General features: G+C 38.0%; 1 protein-coding gene across 5 annotated transcripts; it reads right to left on the reverse strand.

Annotated features, from left to right (window-relative positions):
- Nucleotides 1-665: 665 nt before the first annotated feature.
- nlrp12l (NLR family pyrin domain containing 12-like) lies at nt 666-19,791 on the reverse strand. Of its 5 annotated transcripts, none has more exons than XM_046869380.1 (15): nt 19,692-19,706; nt 15,013-15,084; nt 14,748-14,827; nt 14,532-14,630; nt 14,276-14,344; nt 9,320-11,116; nt 9,053-9,226; nt 8,019-8,192; nt 7,763-7,939; nt 7,500-7,673; nt 5,021-5,194; nt 4,769-4,933; nt 4,512-4,685; nt 3,805-3,978; nt 666-725 (listed from the first exon to the last, which is right to left on the reverse strand). In XM_046869380.1, the coding sequence occupies exons 3-15, from the start codon at nt 14,783-14,785 to the stop codon at nt 716-718; spliced, it is 3,399 nt and encodes a 1,132-aa protein (XP_046725336.1). In that variant the 5' UTR covers nt 14,786-14,827; nt 15,013-15,084; nt 19,692-19,706; the 3' UTR covers nt 666-715. The 5 variants fall into 5 exon arrangements, 4 of the variants coding, with proteins under 4 accessions (XP_046725336.1, XP_046725335.1, XP_046725334.1 ...); XM_046869379.1 differs by lacking the exon at nt 19,692-19,706 and adding an exon at nt 15,204-15,391; XM_046869378.1 differs by lacking the exon at nt 15,013-15,084 and having other exon boundaries at nt 19,692-19,791.
- Between the last annotated feature and the right edge of the window lie 543 nt (nt 19,792-20,334).

A 20,334-nucleotide genomic window follows, 5' to 3' on the forward strand; every position in this document is an offset into this window, starting at 1 on the left:
ATATGAAACAAGAAAAAATTTGGATATCATACACAATGAAAGTCACTCCAAACAGCATAAGAATACTAACTAAATATAACGGATTAAATAAAATTCTTTACTTTTTCCACATTTTGTTACAGGTTTTTTCCAAAATGGATTAAATTAATTATTTTTCTAAACATTTTACAAACAATACCCCATAATAACAACATGAAATCTTTGCAAATTTATGAAAAAATAAATAAATATTTACAGCCTTTGCCATGGCTCAAAAAATTGAGCTCAGGTGCATCCTGTTTCCACTGATCAATCTTGAGATGTATCTACAACTTGATTAGAGTCCACCTGTGGTAAATTGATTGATTGGACATGATTTGGAAAGGCACACACCTTTTTAAATGAGGTCCCACAGTCAACAGTGCATGTCAGAGTACAAACCAAGCCATGAAGTCCAAGGAATTGTATCGAGGCACAGATCTGGAGGAGGGTACAGAAACATTTCTGCAGCATTGAAGTTCCCAATGAGCACAGTGGCCTCATCCTTAAATGGAGGAGGAGTAAAACAGTACATGTGTGTGAATGAGAGGGAGGGCAGTGGAGGGGTGCGGTTGCAGGGAGAAGAGGTGGAGATGGTGGAGATGGTGGAGGAGTTCAGGTACCTGTGGTCAACTGTGCAAAGTAATAGAGGGTGTGATAGAGAAGTGCAGAAAAGAGTGCAGGCAGGGTGGAGTGTTCAGTATAAGCTGGGAAAACAAAACATAATCCGTTTATCAATTCATCACTGAAACAATTTCTTGAAATATATATATATATTTGGACAGTGACACAATCTACATGATTTGGGCTACGCATGCCTCCACATCGCATTTGAAATGAACAACTGAGATGCAATTGAAGGGCAGACTTTCAGGTTTAATTAAATGGGTTGAACACAAACATCCTATGAAACGTTTAGGAATTGCAACCATTTTAATACAGAGTTACATCATTTCAGAGGCTCAATAGTAATCGTGGACATCACCAAACGCTGAGTCTTTACTGCAGTTGTCTTCGGTTGTTGCTTGTTTGTGGGCCTTTCTGCCTCAAGTTTTGTCTTAAGCAAGTAAAATGCATGCCCAATTGGGTTGAGATCTGGTGATTGACTTGGTCATTGCAGAATATTCCACTTCTTTGCCTTAAAAAACTCCTGAGTTGCTTTAGCAGTATGTTTTGGGTCATTGTTTATCTGTACTATGAAGCGCCGTCCAATCAACTTTGCAGCATTTGGCTGAATTTGAGCAGAAAGTATATCCCTTTACACTTTAGAATTCATCCAGCCGCTTCTGTCTTTTGTCACATCAACAACAAACCCTAGTGACCCAGTGCCATTGGAAGCCATGTATGCCCATGCCATCACACTGCCTCCACCAGGTTTTACAGAGGATGTGGTGTTCTTTGGATCATGAGCTGTTCCAAGCCTTCTCCATACTTTCTTTTTTCAATCATTCTGGTACAGGTTGATCTTAGTTTTTTCTGTCCAAAGAATGCTGTTCCAGTACTGGGTCGGCTTTTGTAGATGTTTTTTGGCAAAGTCTAATCTGGTCTTTCTATTTTTTAGGCTGATTAATGGTTTGCACCTTGTGGTGAACCCTCTGTATTTGCTCCCATGACGTCTTCTCTTTATGGTAGAGTTAGATACTGATACACCTACTTCCTGCAGACTGTTCTTCACTTCGGTGGATGTTGTGAAGGGCTTTTTCTTCAACATGGAAATGATCCTGCGATCATCCACCACTGTTGTCTTCCGTGGACGTCCAGGCCTTTTTAAGTTCCCCAGCTCACCATTGCGCTCTTTCTTTTCCTCTCAGAATGTACCAAACTGTTGATTTAGCCACTCCTAACATTTCTGCTATCTCTCTGATAGATTTCTTCTGTTTTTTTTCATCCTAATGATGGTTTGTTTCACTTCCATTCAGAGTTCTTTTGACAGCAACAAACAGAAATGCTACAGCTGGAATCAATTCCAGACCTTCCATTCCATTCTGCTCAATGGGTGATGGATTAATGAGGTAACAGCCCGTGTAGCCTGTGAAATATCGTTTGAGGCAATTGTCCGATTATTTTTGGTGACTTGAAGAAAAAAAAGCGGCTACATATTAGAGAGCTGTAATTCCTAAACCCTTCTTCCTATTTTGATGTGATTATTAAATTACAGCAGAGAGTTTGCACATATTAAAAATAGAGTTTTATAATTATGTTTTGGTAAACAGCTAAAATAACTTGTTTCACTGTCCAAATATTTCTGGGCCTAACTGTATATACCATAGTATTAAAAATCTTTCAAAATCCAATTCATTTTCTGAAGCAGCAGCTCTCACGATAACTCAAGATCACAAAATCACAGGTTTATTTTGTATTATTGTAATATGTTACGCCTTCTATAGTAACTAATTCAGGGAGTTTATTCGGCAAACATTTAACATAAATCCACAGTGTCATACAGTTTAATGATTATAAAAGTTATAGATATTGAGATGAGGTGGGTTTCAGGAAGGACCGTGTCAAAGCTTTTAACCGTTTCAGCAATAAGAATGTATTCAGGACGGAGCAGTTAGCTCTTCCCATTTGATTAGATGCTGTGAGGCAGACGAGGGTTTATAGCTACAGAAACAGAATGCAATGATTTGCAAATCTCATAAATACATATTTTATCAATATTGAATGCTACTGATCTTCGGAGCCCTAGGGTCACACTGCATTTAAAACACTTGTGATTCTGTAATGGAAATCACTGCATGGGTTTATTAACACCTCAAAAATACACTGTCTGTGCACACAGTTTGCCATGTCATCAATAAATGTGTTTTAAATCTCTATCATGCAAAGAAGAAGGCATGCGTTAACATGACCTAGAAACACCACCATCCTCTCTGGGGCAAAGGTCATTTAAAATATACTGAGGCAAAGTGAAAAACTAATTAGACAAAACAGTAATTGTAATTTTATTTTTGGAAACCATGGACAACATGCCCACCAGACTAAAGAGGAGAGGGACTATCTCTCTTGTTATCAGCACTCAGTTTAGATCAGTGCTCCCCTAACCTTTATTGCGCCACGGACTGGATTAATGTCGGACAATATTTTCACGGACCGGCCTTTAAGGTGTGGTGGATAAATACAACAAAATAAAATGATACGACTATAAAAACTGGAATTTTCTAAATATTATAATAATAAACGTAAACCCACTGTGTTGTTTTTTGGTCATTTTGCTCGCTTGGGGGTTTGAATTTAGCTGTAATGTATTATGTGTTAGCGGCCGGAGCAGCTCCTTTAAGAAGGTAGCGGATGGAGGTAAGATATGTGACCGAGGCATCATGACATGCATCAAGAGTGAGTCATAGACAGATGTGGAGGAGAGAATCCGGTCATTTTCCAAAATAAAACATCGTTCAGAATCAGATAATAAATAAAACGGAAATAATGTAAGTTATGTATTCTTTCTGTGCGGCCCGGTACCAATTGACCCACGGACCGATGCCAACACTCTGATGATATAGGAGTGCATTAGTACTTGTTGAATTCAATCTTTTGAGACGTGTTGCAGCCATCAAATTCGAAATTACCTTATTGTTCTTTAAAATGGTATATATTCTTAGTTTAAACATTTGATATGTTTGGTTTTTCTTTTATTGGGAACAGTTTATGGATTTATGAGATTTGCAAATCATTGCATTCTGTTTTTGCATTTGTACCAATGAACGAAAAAAAAAAATGGCGTGGTATGTTGTGGTATATTTTAGGAATAAGCAGTACGTGTTTCTCAGACGTGGGAACACTTACTCGAGTCGATCTAGTTTGTAGCTTGGATCTTCGATTAAGAGGTTCAGCAGCTTTGTATCCATGTCTTTAAGGTTATTTCCACTGAGGTCCAGTTCTTTTACGACTGACGGGTTTTCACTCAGAACCGACGCTAAAAATCCGCAGGCTTTCTCTGAGATTCCACAGTTAAACAGCCTGCAATGTAAAATAGTCATTTTTGAAATTCATTTTATTCTAATTGACATTTCACTATTGTTAAACACTATTTAATATTAAAAAAACAATTACAAAATCATTAATAAAACCCACTGCACTCGCACTTCGCCTGAGTATGTGTAATCCAACGAGGTTCTCACTTTGGTCCAGCTCTTTGTGTGTTCTTCTGGCATGTCAAGTCTTTACATTGCAATTGCTAAACTGGTGTTTGACACTTGTTCTTAGGTTTTGGTGATTCCAAAGCTTTTGGTTGCACGACATTTTTACTCATTATATTTCCCTACTGCTAGAATCATTTAAATATAATGATCAATGATTTGTAAGCAATGCTTCAATTTGTGCTTCATATGTATCTTTAATGTATCATATCATTAGCTATGCATCGAGATGCAAATTGCATCGGTCTCAGTTATGGAGATGCACATCCCTACTATATTTTTCACACTGTAAGGCGGGTCCACTGTGGCGACCCCTAAAGGGAGAAAGAAAAAGGCTATTGTTAAAGACATTACCTCAACATCTCCAGTCTGCAGTTTGGACTTTCAAGTCCCCCACAGAGAGTCTTCACTCCTGAGTCTTGCAGATTATTCCCTCCCAGATTCAGGACTTTTAGACTTGAATGTTGTTTCAGGAAAAGAGAAGCCAGTGAATCGCAGCAGCTCCCAGTCAAGTGACATTCATTCAGCCTGATGGGAAAAAAGAACATTTCAGGAATAAAATATTAGCTTTGCGCTTGGTACGATATAAAATTACGCAGTCAGGATCTCACTCTAAACGGAAAAATTTGCTGTGCTGCACGTCGCAAAGTCGTTTTATCCCAGCATCTCTTAGCTCGTTGTTTCCCAAGTTCAGCTCTCGTAGACTGGCAGGATTCAAGGTCAGAGCTGAAGCAAGAGCAACACAGCCGGCTTCCGTGACTCCACTCTGTCTAAGCCTGTATACAGAGGTTCCATCCCATTTCAAGAACTTTCATTGCAATAGAAGATAATATAAAAACATTTCCAAAACACTTTGCATTCACCTGAGTGTGTGTAATCTGCAGTTTAAATCTCCTAGCACATCTGAGAGGGCTCTTAGTCCACAGTCTCCAACGAGGTTCTCACTCAGGTCCAGCTCTTTGAGAGTAATAGGATTTGCAGAAAGTGCAGAAGCTAAAGCTGTAGCTCCTTTTTCTGTGATTCCACAAGCTGCCAACCTGCAAAAAATGACCGTTGACTTTACCCAAATGTCATTTTCGTCTTTGCCCAAATTCACTGCAGCCTGCAAACATCTGGAAGATGAGTCATGTCAGCTGGACTTCTACACTATATGGACAAAAGTTTCGGGACACCTGACCTTTCCTGCCATATCTGGTTATTCTCCAAACTGTTACCACAAAGCTGGAGACACTCAATTGTACAGGACGTCTTTGGATGGGGTATAATTAAATTTTGCGTTCACTTGAAATTGGAAACCCAAAACCTGTTCCAGCATGGCAATGCCCCCGCTCACAAAGCGAACTACATGAAGTTGTGGTTTGAAGAGGAAGATCTTGAGTTGCCTGCTATAGAGCTCTGGTCTCAACCCTTTGAGATGAATTGGAACGCTGACTGCACCCAAGGCCTCCTCACCTACCTACCTCACTTTACTAACACCCTTGTGCCTGATGAATACAAATGTCCACAAGCACACTCTCAAATATAGTGGAACATCTTCCCAGAAGAGTGGAGGGAATTATAAGAGCAATTTAAGACTAAATGTGGAATGCAATGCTCAAAAATCACATACCAAATGTATGACCAGGTGACCCAATACTTTTGGCAATATAGAGTATATGGTTGGATCAAAACGGTTCACTACTCAATCTCCATCCACTACTTAGACATCAGACCGAAGCAGCTCCAACCAGTCCGGATAACACGACTCAGCTTCCAGATAAACTCGCCTGGACGAATGAGAAAAGTCACAGAGAGCCGACAGATATAACCGCTCAGGAATACTATAATAATACACACCACCACACAATGTGAAGTATTGTTCCAGGTCCCTTTACTGCTAAATTGCCAATTGCTAAACTGGTTTTTGACTCTTGTTGATTTTGAAGCATAGAATTTGTTGGTGATGTGATTTTTTTTGCTGAGTCTGAGTCAGCTTTTGTCTCTAGTTTTGGATTTATTATCCCCACTGCTTTCAATAAAACCACTATTAAGCAAATGCATCTGCTAAATGTTATCCACATCACAACATAAGTATACATGCGTCAAATAGTTATCAAAACCTTTACTTTTAGACACAACTGAAGAACGTTTTAAACTCTCTCTTTAGTTACAAACCAGAAATACTTTTACTGTAAATATTCCACAGAAATATTTGATAGCGTAGAACATTCTATATTCGTTTTTCACGGTTGCTTTGGATCGTTTTTCAGATCAGAAATTCAATTCTCAAAACTACTTGTTTAACCTCCACATCATTTAGTCACTTGTGCACATCATAAGAACGTTTCTTGTTGCTTTGATCAAATTGCGAATGCTTTTGTACATCATTTAATCTAATGTGTACAAGTGTCTGCTGTTTCCTACATCATCAGTTGTTAATGTTCATGTTGTTTAAAATATATGATACTGGTTTCACCTGAAATGTTTTAACCCACAAAACATCTCAGCATCAGTTCATTGTATACGTCATTGAATGCAAAATGGTTAAACCAGTTGTCAACATCTGTCATCTAACATTTATATTAAACTTTTTTCTTGTAAATGTGTTGAAGTGATGAATTGTGCAGATGAATCTTGAACGTCACTAATGAAGGCGAGTGAACGGCATCAGATCAACCAATAATCAACAAGTTCTCTAAAACAGGTCAAAGGTGATTCTTGTGAACCTTCAGTTGGAGAGTGAATACAGACAGAGCAAAACACAGAATTCTGAAAATGGATGAACAACTAAGAAACAAACAAACACTTATTTTACAGTAAAAGTGTGAATCCTGTCCGGTCTCTTACAATCAATATAAATCAAATATACAATCAAATTAATAAATTTGTGCTGCTGAAATTCATAAATGCCAAAAAGAAGGAAGTCACATTTTGTGCATTTTTAATCATTATAACCCAAACCATATTTATATCAAGAAATACTGAAACTGTGCATCATACTGACAACACGAATAAACATTTTGATGATCTTGTTTGTGAACAATCACAAAAGGGAATTTTCATTCTGATGCCAATGAGATGTTCACTGACACAAATACTTACATGAGAGATGAACAAAAGATTTTTTTTTGTAAAGTACAGGCTTTTGTAAGAAATGTAATGTGTTGTGCTGTTTGGACAAATTGTTTTTTGCAAAAGGATTGCAGTAGGTAGAGAAATGCTCCAAAGCAACTGAGAAAACCAGTAACACAGAGCAAAAAATTTCCCATCTGCATCCCAAGGTTGGAGACCTTATAATGTACTACAGTTAAATTCAGAATGAGTGCATTAGATATGAACTGAAAGGTTGAATTAGACTGTGACCTCAGTATCTCCAGTTTACAGTGTGGGCTTCTCAGGCTAGCAGAGAGCAGCTCCAGTCCCATGTCCTGGATTGCGTTTCCGCTGAGGTCCACTGCTTTGAGATGAGCAAAGCTGCACCTGAGAACAGAAGCGAGAGCTTCACAGCATTTCTTGGTGAGCAGGCCATAACTTAACCTGAAAGGAAAAGAAAAAAAACAACAATGTTTTTTATCAGGTGTAGGACTTTTCAAAATGCTTCATAGATGCAGAAAGAAAATTCCAACCATAAGACTTCAAGCTTGGATCGGGGATCCCTCATAGCAGCAGCCAGCTGCTCAACACCTGGATCGTCTCCTGGATTATTCCAGTGGAGGTCGAGCTCTTTCAGGTGTGAAGGATTGGAGCTCAGAGCCGAGGCTAGTGCTTTACTTCCTTCTGGAGTAACCCTGCAGTCCTTCAGTCTGACAGCAAAACACAAAGTATTCTCACATTAAAGTCTGTTAGAAAGTAGTTTAGGAAGTCACCAGCAGTTGTACTGACCTTAGTATTTCAAGCTTGCACTCTGGATTCTTTAGATGAGTAGCAAGTAATTGAATTCCTGTCTGCCTCAAACTGTTCTCACTCAGGTCCAATACTTTAAGGTGTGGAAGTCTGGGAAGGAGCTGTGTGGCCAAAGTGAAGCAGCCCTGAGGTGTGATTCTACAATATGAAAGCCTATAGAGAGAAGAAACACTTAGATATTGAACTAAAGCACCTTATTGTTAGAAGGATATTCCTCATTCCCCCTAATAATACTGATTAACCAAGTCTCATGATATATTTTAAAAACTGTATGTTTACATTGCTACAACCATATACATCGATTAGCATCAAGTGATGCATTGATTTTAAAAAGTGTACACCGGAAGACTGGTATTTGTTTTGCATTAGATGCTATGCATCATTTTTAACATATTTGCACCATTAAAAAACGATTTATTGAAATATAATTATTAGTAAATGCGCTCTACTCAATATTTAATACGTAGATCGATTTCTCCTCGCTAAACTGTTTCTCGAGCGTGTTCTCTCAACACCACTGTTGCTACATGAATATGGCGTATCACAACACTACGGAGACCGAGTCGTGTCCTGAGATTATCTGTAGCATACTAAATAGCATAGCTTCATAGTTTTTCCGTCGCATCGTATCCCATTGAATTGCATTGTGTTGAATCAAATCGAAATCAGGTACATTGCATCATAATAGGGGGGAATCTTTAATGTATCGCATCATTGGCTGTGCATCGAGATGCAAATCACATCGAGCTAATTGTAAATAGACCAATTTGAGGAGCTTTGCATGGGTGCTTGGACCCCGTAGATCACTATTTGAGACTTAATCAGATGATGTTATACTTTATGCGAGGCCCTACAATCTGTACCCAGATAATCAAATCACCAATCTGAAAGATAAAAATGGGTCAAACACCTTGTACCAATTTGGTCCTGGGGAAGTTGTTTAATTCCAGGGAACTGCACTGTATATGGTTCCAACTGCAATAAAAGCCGACTTGACATGAAAACATTTTTACCTTATTTTCTTTAATTTACTTCTGTCATTTCCCAGTCCTTCTGAAAGAAGCTTCAGCCCCGTGTCTCCAATCGAGTTACCATTTAAATTCAGCTCTTGCAGTTTGGAGGAGTCAGAGCTGAGAACAGAACCCAGCACTTTGCAGCATCTCTCAGAGAGTCCACAGTTATCGAGCCTGAAAAACAAAATATTGATCTGTATTTAGAGAATTTAGAGACGAATTAGAGTTCATCAAAATGTGGGAGAATTCAAAACCCAGCTTACTTACAGAGCAATTTCTGAAGCTTTGGCCACCAACATTAGCCTCAGGAGACCTTCATCTGATCTAAAATACTTCTTGAGGTCAAACACATCGAGTTTTGTCTCGGACGTCAGCAGAACAAAGACGAGGGCAGACCACTGTGCTAGGGAAAGCTTGGAGGAACTCTCTGAGCTCAAGTAGCGTTGGACCTCCTTGACTATCGAGAGCTCATTAAGTTCATTCAGACAATAGAATAGATTGATAGACTTCTCAGTTGTGGAGTTCTCCTCGATCTTCAGCTTGATGTATTTGAACGTCACGTCTGTGTTTTGAATGCTGGGTCCAACCTGTGGCAACAAACTGCGCAGGAGGGCCTGGTTGGACTCTAGAGAAAGACCTAAAAGGAAGCGGAGAAAGAGATCCCAGTGGCCGTTTCCACTTTTTAAGGCTCTTTCGATGGCCTTTTTGTGGATATCAATCAGTGCTTGGGTAGTATCTGTTGTAGTGCAACTTGTCTGGTCAAAAGCATTCCAGTTGTAGCTTTTACACTTGAGGAACACATATACAGCAGCGAGAAACTCCTGGATGCTCAGGTGCACAAAGCAATACACTTTACTCTGAGTCAAGGCGCATTCCTCTTTAAAGATCTGCGAGCACACCCCTGAGTAGACCACGGCCTCCTTGACGTTGATGCCGCAAGCTCTCAGATCATCCTCATAAAATATCAAGTTACCTTTTTCCAGCTGTTGAAAGGCTAATTCACCCAGTTTAAGAATCATGGTTTCATCGGACGGATCCTTGTTCCTATCCGAGTACCTGTGGTTTTTAGTTCTGGTTTGGATTAGGAGGAAATGTATATACATTTGAGTCAGGGTTTTAGGAACCTCTTTATCATCTAAGGAACTGATGGTTCTTTCTAAAACGACTGAAGAAAGCCAGCAGAAGACAGGAATGTGGCACATAATGAACAGGCTCCTTGAGGACTTGATGTGAGAAATGATTTTACCAGCCAGTCTCTGGTCGCTGATTCTCTTTCTGAGATACTCCTCCTTCTGAGGGTCATTAAATCCTCGCACCTCACTCACCAGGTCAATACTGTGTGACGGGATCTGACTGGCTGCTGCTGGTCGCGAAGTAACCCACAAGAGAGCATCAGGAAGCAGGGTTCCACTGATGAGGTTGGTCAGTAGGACATCGAGAGACACTTGTTCAGTCACATCAGAAACTCTCTGGTTGTTCTGGAAGTCTAAAGGAAAGCGACATTCGTCCAGTCCATCGAGGATGAACAGAACCTTGCAACTCTCAGAGTTTGTTGCTTCAAACGTACCCATGTTAAAACGCTCAAGTAGCTTGACCAGGCTGAACCTCCCCTCCTTCATCAGGTTAAGTTCACGAAATGCAAACGGATAAATGAACCCAATGTCGTGATTTGCTTTACCTTCAGCCCAGTCCAGGACAAATTTCTGTACAGACACTGTTTTTCCAATGCCAGCAACCCCCTTCGTCAGGACGCTCCTGATAGGTTTGCCACGTTGGTGTATGGACTTGAAGATGTCATTGCATTTGATTGGTATTTCTACTGTGGTTTGCGACCTGGATATCATTTCAATCTGCCTCACTTCGTGTTCCAATCGGACATTTCCGCTGTCACTCTCGGTGATGTAGAGTTCTGTGTAAATATCACTCAAGAATGTTGATTGACCCTGTATTTTCAGGTCATGGTAAATGTGCTGGTATTTTGCCTTTAGTCTGTTTTTTAGCTTTTGTTGCCACTTTGCTTTGGTTGTAAGACAGCCAGACTGTGATAAAACAACAGCAGGATTTCTAGATAGACAGAAATAATTTTTATTATTTGTTTGTATATAGCGTACACTATAGGGATCAAAGTATTGGGCCACCTGAATGTTTCCAGCCACATGCAGTTCTTTCCCAGTATGTCAACAAAAAGTTGGAGTCAAAAAATTGTATAGGATGTCTTTGGATTAAGATTTCTCTAGGAGACCCAAACCTGTTCCAGCATGACAACACCCCTGTGCACAAAGCCAGTTCTATGAAGATATGCTTTTTTTTAGCGTCAGAGGTAGTGTTACATGGACATCAGAAAATTAAGACCTGTTTAAAATTAAGACCCAGTGAATTGAAGACTTTTTATTGCCTAAAATTTAGATTTTTTAAGTTACCTTACTTTACATCTCTGAGATGATTTGGAACGCTGACTGCACCCCAGGCCTCCTCACAACACTTACATCAGTACCTGACTTTAATAACACTCTTTTTACAAAATGAGTAAACATCTTCCCAGAAGGGTGGGGTTTATGTTCTAAAATCACATACCAATCACATGGTCAGGTGTCCACCAACTTCTGTCCATACAATGTACAATATTTCTAAATTGTAAACTAAAGGGTTAAAACCTGATACCTGCAAATGACTTTTATCTGAGCATAAAGATTTGTCTTTTAACATGTTTACACCTACATGTGCAGTTTTGGTGTGTCGCTACCTTTCACACCTATTCGAAAGGTTTCGATTATGTTACCGAAACTGCGTGAGTGAAAATGACTCGGCCCAAGGTGTGTCATTTCAAATTGGCTTAAGGGCACAATTGAAAATGTCCTAGCATGTCCATATCCTGTTCTTTTTTCATTACTGTGCCACATTCACATACTTAGTTACATACTTAGGAATGGCATTATGCATTGTCTATATACATATATTACATATATACATATATTACATATATTAAAAAAGTATCTTAACAACAAATCACTGGTGAGGTGATTTAGCAAGAATTAAACAAATATATATTTAATAGTTAATTATGTATATGATAGCTTTTCTTTTCGATTCCTTGAAATGTTTAAGACGTAAAAATTTGGAGGGCAGCTTTTTACAGGAAGTAGAGTCAATATTGAGCTTTAAACAGTTGAGGAATCGCTGGAAAATTAATTTTACATCAGCCATTTGAAGCATTTTCATTTGATTAAAGATCGATATGGACAGTAATCATTGTACATTTACATTTACGGCATTTGGCAGAAACCTTTATCCAGTGCGACTTACAACTAAGCAGTTGAGGTTTAAAGGCCTTGCTCAAGGGCCCAGCAGTGGTAGCTTGGTGGTGCTAGGGCTTTATCTCATGACCTTTCAATCCAGGTTTCAATGCCTTAACCACTAAGTTACCACCTCCTCAATATAAACAGTATAAGTAGCCCCCAATGACCCAATCGTTACTTAAGAAGTAACTTAAAGAATGGTGATCAGTACGGGGTAGTGAACTGTAATTTGTTAAAACTGAACAAATTACAGTACATAATTTAGCAAAACAGAGCCATTTACAGTACTGTAATGTATAAACTATACAGTATATATAAATGTTGCAGCGGTTGGAGGGTGGAGTCGGAAGAAGCGAGCAGTAAATATCTTGCCTATAGCTAATCTGAGCACTCTGTTTTAGTGTCTGGCCACACTGATAAAAAGGAGAGAGACAAAAGGTAAAATTTGACTTTAAAACACCAAAAACACAGAAAAAACTACGCGCTCTACCACCCAGAGTAAGGCATGTGTACATCCTTTCAGTGACCAATGTATCATACCACATTTACACTGCTACAATTGCCTGCCGTGCAAAAACGTAAGATATTTTTACAATTTTGTCGTATTGATATTGCCATCGTACGATCGAAAGATCATAAGTCGAACTATTGTAACTCTGGACTACAAGTATAAATGAAGATAAACTGATAGAGTGGCTTAGAGCACAATTTGCCATGAATACAGTTCTCAACAATAAAGGAAGTCTAATGAATGGACTTTCAATACCAGGATGAGGACGGGTTCTTTTGACTCACAAGGTTTCTTCCTTGTACCATAACAGGGAGTTTTTCCTTGGATTAGAGATACATTTACAGGGACTAATTTCTGATGCTGAAATTTGTATTTTTATTTGTAATTCTGTAAAGCAGCTTTGCGACAATGTCCATTGTGAAAAGTACAATAAAAAAATACAAATAAAACTGAATTGAAGTGAATTGAATTATCATGACTTTACTACTGTGTACAAAAAGACTACACGGTCTCTAGAGCGCATTTCTTTAATTATTGCTAATTTTCTTGTTAAGAGTTATTGGACCATTTTTTTGCCCAGAAGAGTAATATAATACCAATATATACACTATATTGGCAAAGGTTTTGCAGACACCTGGTCATAAGTATGGAATGTGCTTTTTGAACATTGCATTCCACATTTAGTCCTAATTTGCTCTTATAATTCCCTCCACTCTTCTGAGAAGATGCTCCACTAGATTTTGGATTGTGCTTATGGATATTTGTGTTCATCAGACACAAGGGTGTTAGTAAAGGCAGGTACTGATGTAGGTGAGGAGGTCTGGGGTGCAGTCAGCGTTCACATTCATCCCAAAGGTGTTTAGTAGGGATGAGATCAGAGTTCTGTAGCAGGCCACTCAAGATCTTCCTCTCCAACGCATGAACACCAGATCTTCATGAAGCTCACTTTGTGCACAGATGAATCGCCATGCTGGAACAGGTTTGGGTTTCCAAGTTAATGTGAAAGTGAAATTTTGTTATACCAAATCTAAAAACTATTCTATACAATTGTGTGCCTCCAGCTTTGTGGTAACTGTTTGTAGAAGAACCACATATGGCATCAAAGGTCAGGTAACCCAATTCTTTTGTCCATATGGTGTAGATGCAAAAAATATCTGTATTTTTAACCATCATTAACCCCATCTTTTTTTCTTATAAATGGACTAGGAATCTGACTTAAGTGAAAAAAAAACTCTCCAACAAAATGTAATGCATTTCCAGGACAAATGTCCATAACTACAGTATGTCTGAGGTATTAATATTAACGTGCAATTTCTGTATAAACTCTCCACTGTATGAACACAACTCCCTTATGGAAACCAGGGCCTCAGGAAACCAAGAGCAACGTAGTAATTCAGTGGTGTACACATGGCTTACCCTAGGTCTTTATAAAGGTCCTTGGTTACTGGCAAAACAGGTTCAGGTAGTAATGACTGAAAAGGAGTTCTGATTAACACACATATAGACACAGGATAAATTGGTGAATCAGACCAGTCTTAAAACAACCAAACATATTGCAAATCAAAATAATTCTAAAATGATGAATGGGAATGGAAATAATTCAGAAATGACAGAGGTTATACCATTAATTCTACAATTTACTGCACATATTTTCATGTAAACCTCATCCTACCTGTGTATTAACGGAGCTCTTTCCTTTAATTCAATCGGCTCCACCATTGAATTTGAACTCTTCATAGAGATGCAGCTTATTTCATCCAACTTGTCCAACCTCGAAATACAAAGAAAAAAATGGCACACATATAAATCAGGTATTTTTCAGTAAAAAAAAAAAAAAAAAGATAAAAACACGTTGACAGCACATTACTGTACAGTATTAAATGCATACCTGGGAACTTTAGGAGCACTTTCTCCCCAGTGATTCATTGCAGATTATAATTGTAATTGTAAATATCAGTTGATCTGCACCTGCATAGCATTACATAGATATTCATTTAGAAGAATGTTTACATACATTCACCATCCACTTTATTAGAAACACTGTTTCTACCTTCTTGAATTGTAAATGCTGCTACATACACTGTAAAGTATTTATGTATACTTAAAGAACATGCTGACTCATTATATACATGTAGGTTCAGTGGTGAAAGTACCCAATATGTATTCCATACTTCTACACCATGCAATTCCATCTGGACTGCAGCTAATTAGAACCCGACTTCACCCTACAACAACAAGACAGTGAGCCGAGGCGTACTGTACTGTAGTTCTGTAAGCATTATATAGAGAAAAACAGTCGTCTGGAGTGTTATCTTTTATGGAATGGTCTGCCCAGTCACTGGACCTGCTTTGGGATGAACTGGATCTGAAAGAACTCTCCAACTGGTGAAGAACATCTTTGACAAGGGTATCAAGAGGCATGGCAAAGTTTTTCAGCTGAATGTTTGGAGAAACAAACTGAAATTAATTAACGTTTTAGCAAAATCTGAACATTGTATATTTGGTTGACCAAAGTAAATCTTTATACCATTAAACTACTATTTTTAACAGCAGTCTATATATATATATATATATATATATATATATATATATATATATATATATATATATATATATATATATATATTCTTCATTTGATTTCTATTTAAAAAATTAAGTTTTTCTTTTTCTACTTTTAAATTCTATTTAATTTTAATTGCACTGCAAATATTATATTTTATTATACCGTCCATTCTTTTTAATTCTTCTATTTTGTAATTTTTTTCTTTCTTTTCCTTTTTTATAAATTTTTTATTCCATTTCAGGTCACGGTCCAGTTGTTTAAAAACATTTTACTGCACGTCTTACTATGTATGATTACATATGAAAAACATAATTGGAATTTCCACCTTGAAAAACACCTGCACACCCACACATCTTGTAGTTGTTTTATCAGCCAATCATGTAGAAGCTGTGAGGTAAATCATGCACATACGTGTGTGGTTATTCTTCTCAGATCGAAAAAAAAAACTGTTTTAAGTTGCAGAACATCCACACACACAATGATTTTGTTTTTCACACCATTCTGTGTAAACTCTAGAAACTGTTGTGTCTGGAAAATTCCTAGGAGATTAAGATCTCAGGAATCCTATCTGGAACCGTCATCTATTATCACGGTTGTCTTCATTCTGATGTCTCATGTGAATATAACTGAAGCTTTTGAACCGTATCTGTATGACTACTATGACTGATCGGTATGATTAGCAGCTAACTAGCATTTGACAATTACATTGTGGTATTTTTTTACAGGTTCCTCATCATGAGCAATTGAAAATGACTGGAATGTGACTTTCAGATGAAAAGCTACATCCTACAGGACAAGCTAATGAGTATGTTCATAAAATGTTGATATCAATGAGAATTGATTTTCGGCAAGTAAAATGAGAAGTTAATGCCATGAAACAACCACAAAAATTCCCCCATATTTATAATTAGCCAGTCATGTGTGAACTGTATGGTGCAACTTAAAACAGAAGGAAGTCAAGATGACTGGTCATTCAGAGGCGTCTTTCTGGGGAGAGACTAGAAAGAGTTTGTGGTTTAAAATAAAATGATCATGTGATGGTGAAATTAATCATCTTACACGTCTTCATCGCCTCGATGACACTAAGACTGGTGGTATTCACTTCACATAATGACTGCTGTTCTTGCAAACTAACGGATAAATGACTCTCACCAATACAAGGAGGAAAGACGTGGATGTTGGAAAGAGATTTCGAAATTATAAGTTAAGAACTAAAATTCTGTTACAGACCTGGTGGCATTATAAAGTAATAAGCTACACTATATTACCAAAAGTATTGGGTCACCTGCCCTTTCCTGCTATATGTGGTTCTTTTCCAAACTGTTACCACAAAGCTGAAGGCACTCAAATGCACCATAATAAAATTTTGCATTCACTTGAACCTGGAAATGCAAACCTATTCCAACATGGCAATGAAGATCTGGTTTACATGCTTTGGAGAGGAAGATCTTGAGTGGCCTGCTATAGAGCTCTGATCTCATCCCTACTGAACACCTTTGGGATGAATGTGAACGCTGACTGCACCCCAGGTCTCCTCACCTACATCAGTACCTGCCTTTCCTAATACTATTCTGGCTGATGAACACAAATATCCATAAGCACAAAATCTCCAAAATCTAGTGGAACATCTTTCCAGAAGAGTGGAGGAAATTATAAGAGCAAATTGGTACTAAATGTGGAATGCAACGCTCATAAATCACCGTACTTATGACCAGGTGACCCAATACTTTTGCCATTATAGTGTATAGTGTTATAGACTAAGCATAATATATAATTTTATTTATGTCTGTACTTTTGAGACTCACCAACAGCCGGAACCAAATTACTTGTGTGTCAACACACTTGGCAAATAAACCTGAATCTGATTCTGATAAAACATATTTATTCCTGTCATTTTACTCACTTGAATTAATGTTCACACTTATTTGTGTGAAGCATCCATGAGTTTTTTATTATTATTACTTGTGCTATAGTTGATATAAACTCAGAGTGTTCAACTGGAATTTTGTTGTAGGACATCTGAGATCTCTTTTAAAATAAAGTTTTAACATCTTCATCGTATTATTTGCTAAGAAAAAAAAAAATCTTAAAGTTGATTATTTTTGACTTTTGTGGAATCAAACGCTACGAGCCTTCAACGGTTGTCGGAAGAATCTATAAAATGGTATATAGAAAGAAGCCTGGGGTGATTTCTTATTTCTTCCTCGCCCAGAGTGTAGATTCATGCATCTTATCAGTTATAGTCACCTCAGACTGTAAACTGATGTAGTAACTGATAAACTGATATCCAGTTTATTCAATTTTTTCTGACACATGCATAACATGTCAACAGGAGTGAATCAAGCATTTATTGATTTATTGATATTATTAATCCATCCTACCTCAGGAAGACAACCGTAATGTAGATAGGCTAGACAGATATCATCCAAATAGTGGACAAATTAGTCACAGGACAGAGTGAAGAAACAGTAGCTTTAGTGTTGATTTGAAGGAAAAGCTTATAAATTTTTTAAGGGTTATAATGTCAAGAAAATAGACGTTACATTTACGGCATGTGCGCAGACGAACATCTCCAAAATGATACACAAAAGTGTTTTGAAGTCTCTATCTATGAGCACATCGACACTGGTTCACTAGGTTGCAAACCTACAATACTATCAGCCTGAAACTTTTTTAACATAAAGACATAAATAAAGGAAATAAGTGTTTCAAGTGTTTCTGACAGGAAGTGACTCAGCAGTTTGGACATCTGGAGAAAGTTTATTCCACCACTTTGGTGCCAAAACAGAAGAGTCTTGATGTGAGAAATGATGGGAACAGTCAAGAAGAAGATCGGACGGAGCGTGGTGCAGTGTGAGGACTGATAAGAGCTTTAAGCTTTATAGGCAAAAGATCATGGACACCTGACCATGTGTTCATTAAACACCATTCCAGATTTAGTCTCCACAAGTTGAATTGAAGGAAAAAATCTGGTAGAAAAATGTGAAATGAAGCCCATTCAAGAATTTGAGGAGATTCACAAAGAGTGGACTGCATCTGGAGTCAGTGCTTCCAGAGCCTCCACACACAGACGTATCCATGGGCTACAACTGACACATTCCTCGTATCGAGCAGCTCCTGAACCAGAGACTGCGTCAGAGGTGTCTTACCTGGGCAAAGGACAGAAAGGACTGGAATGTTGCTTAGTGGGCCAAAGTCGTCTTTTCAGGTGAAAGAAAAGTTTGCATTTCATTTGGAAATCAAGGTCCCAGAGTCTCGAAGATGAGAGGAGACCCACAGAATCCAAGTTGCTTGAGGTCCAGTGTAAAGCTTGCAGAGTCACTGGTGGTTTGGGGAGTCATGTCATCTGCGGTTGTTGGTCCACTGTGTTTTTATCAAGTCAAGTTCAGCACAGCCGTCTACCAGGAATTTTTAGATCACTTCATGCTCATGCTTCCCTCTGCTGACAAGCTTTATGGAGATGTTGATTTTATTTTCCAGCAGGATTTGCCTCCTGCCCACACTGCCAAAAGCACCGGCCAGCAAACTCACCAGACCTGAACTCCATAGGGAATTTATGTGGTTATTGTCAAGAGGAAAATAAGAAACAAGAGACCAAAAAATGCAGATAAGCTGAAGGCCACTGTCACAGAAACCTGGGCTTCCACACCACCTCAGCAGTGCCACAGACTGATCACCTCCATGCCACACTGAATTGAGACCATAATTAAAGCAAAAGGAGCCACGACCAAGTATTGAGTACATATAGAGTAAATAAACATACTTTCAACAATTCACTAAAAATGTTTTTATCTCACAAACAGCCATTATCGTCCACCAGGCTTCATAATTCACTCAATTACTTATAATAAGTCACTTAATACCTTAATAACTTAAATAATACGTTACTGACCTTGAAGACTTTATTACCAAAAATAGTACTTAAACATCTCCTTACTAACAAAACTTCACCATATCAGAAATTAGACCCATAAAAAATCTTTTTAACTTGTTTTTGTGTACAAGATCCTGTGAATGAGCTGTTGTTATAGAAACCACCTGTCTCTCTGGCTGTGAGAGCTCCTATTGTGAAAGCAGCTGTCGTAAAAAAATGAATCAAGAAAATCAAGTATAATCAATGTATAACATAGAACTCATGATCAAAACTCAACGTTGGATTTGATCGTAATAAATAAGCTTTTAAACACAGAAAACATGCTCAGGCATATCTAGTCATTCTACAAAGGAAGAAAGAAAGAAAGTATAATAACCTTAATAAGCCATACTTACAGTTGTATCTAATTTTGGTTGACACCAAATCTTGTAGAACTTGTTGAATGTCCTTTTCTTTCACTTCCTTGAAGATGAGGTTGGTTTCTACTGGCTTGCTGTTTGTTTGACTCTTCAGCTCCACCTTTAAATGACTGTAGATATATAATTTCACCCATAGAGGGCGCTCATAATTCCTTTTTCCTTCTTTAATGTATTGAAGATTCAATACAACTTTAATTATGCCTAAAGCATCTTACATGCAAATAATATTTACAGAATAATAAATATAAATACAATTAAATCAATAGACTAAAATTATACACTTCAATTAAGTCATTTTTGACTTCTTTTGTTTCCTGAGACCATCAGAGACATAATAATATAAGATGTGGACCCCTTACATGTAACCTGGTATAAGCAACCTAACAGGTAGGAAGCAAACATGGAAATAACCCTTGTTTGCTTGAAGGTAGTTGGCACATAGCCGGATGCTAATGACCCATTGAGGTTTGTGAAGATGAATGGCAGAGGGTCTTGTGAGATGGTCTGGAATGTAGTTAAAGGGATTGGATCTAGAGGGCAGGTGGTGGGATTGCAAGATTCGCTGACTTGCAGTATTTTTTTTTTTGTTTGAGAAATTTGACAATGAAAAGTAGGGGAC

The sequence above is a fragment of the Silurus meridionalis genome, chromosome 16, assembly GCF_014805685.1.
Source record: "Silurus meridionalis isolate SWU-2019-XX chromosome 16, ASM1480568v1, whole genome shotgun sequence".
Taxonomy (NCBI): Eukaryota; Metazoa; Chordata; class Actinopteri; order Siluriformes; family Siluridae; genus Silurus; species Silurus meridionalis.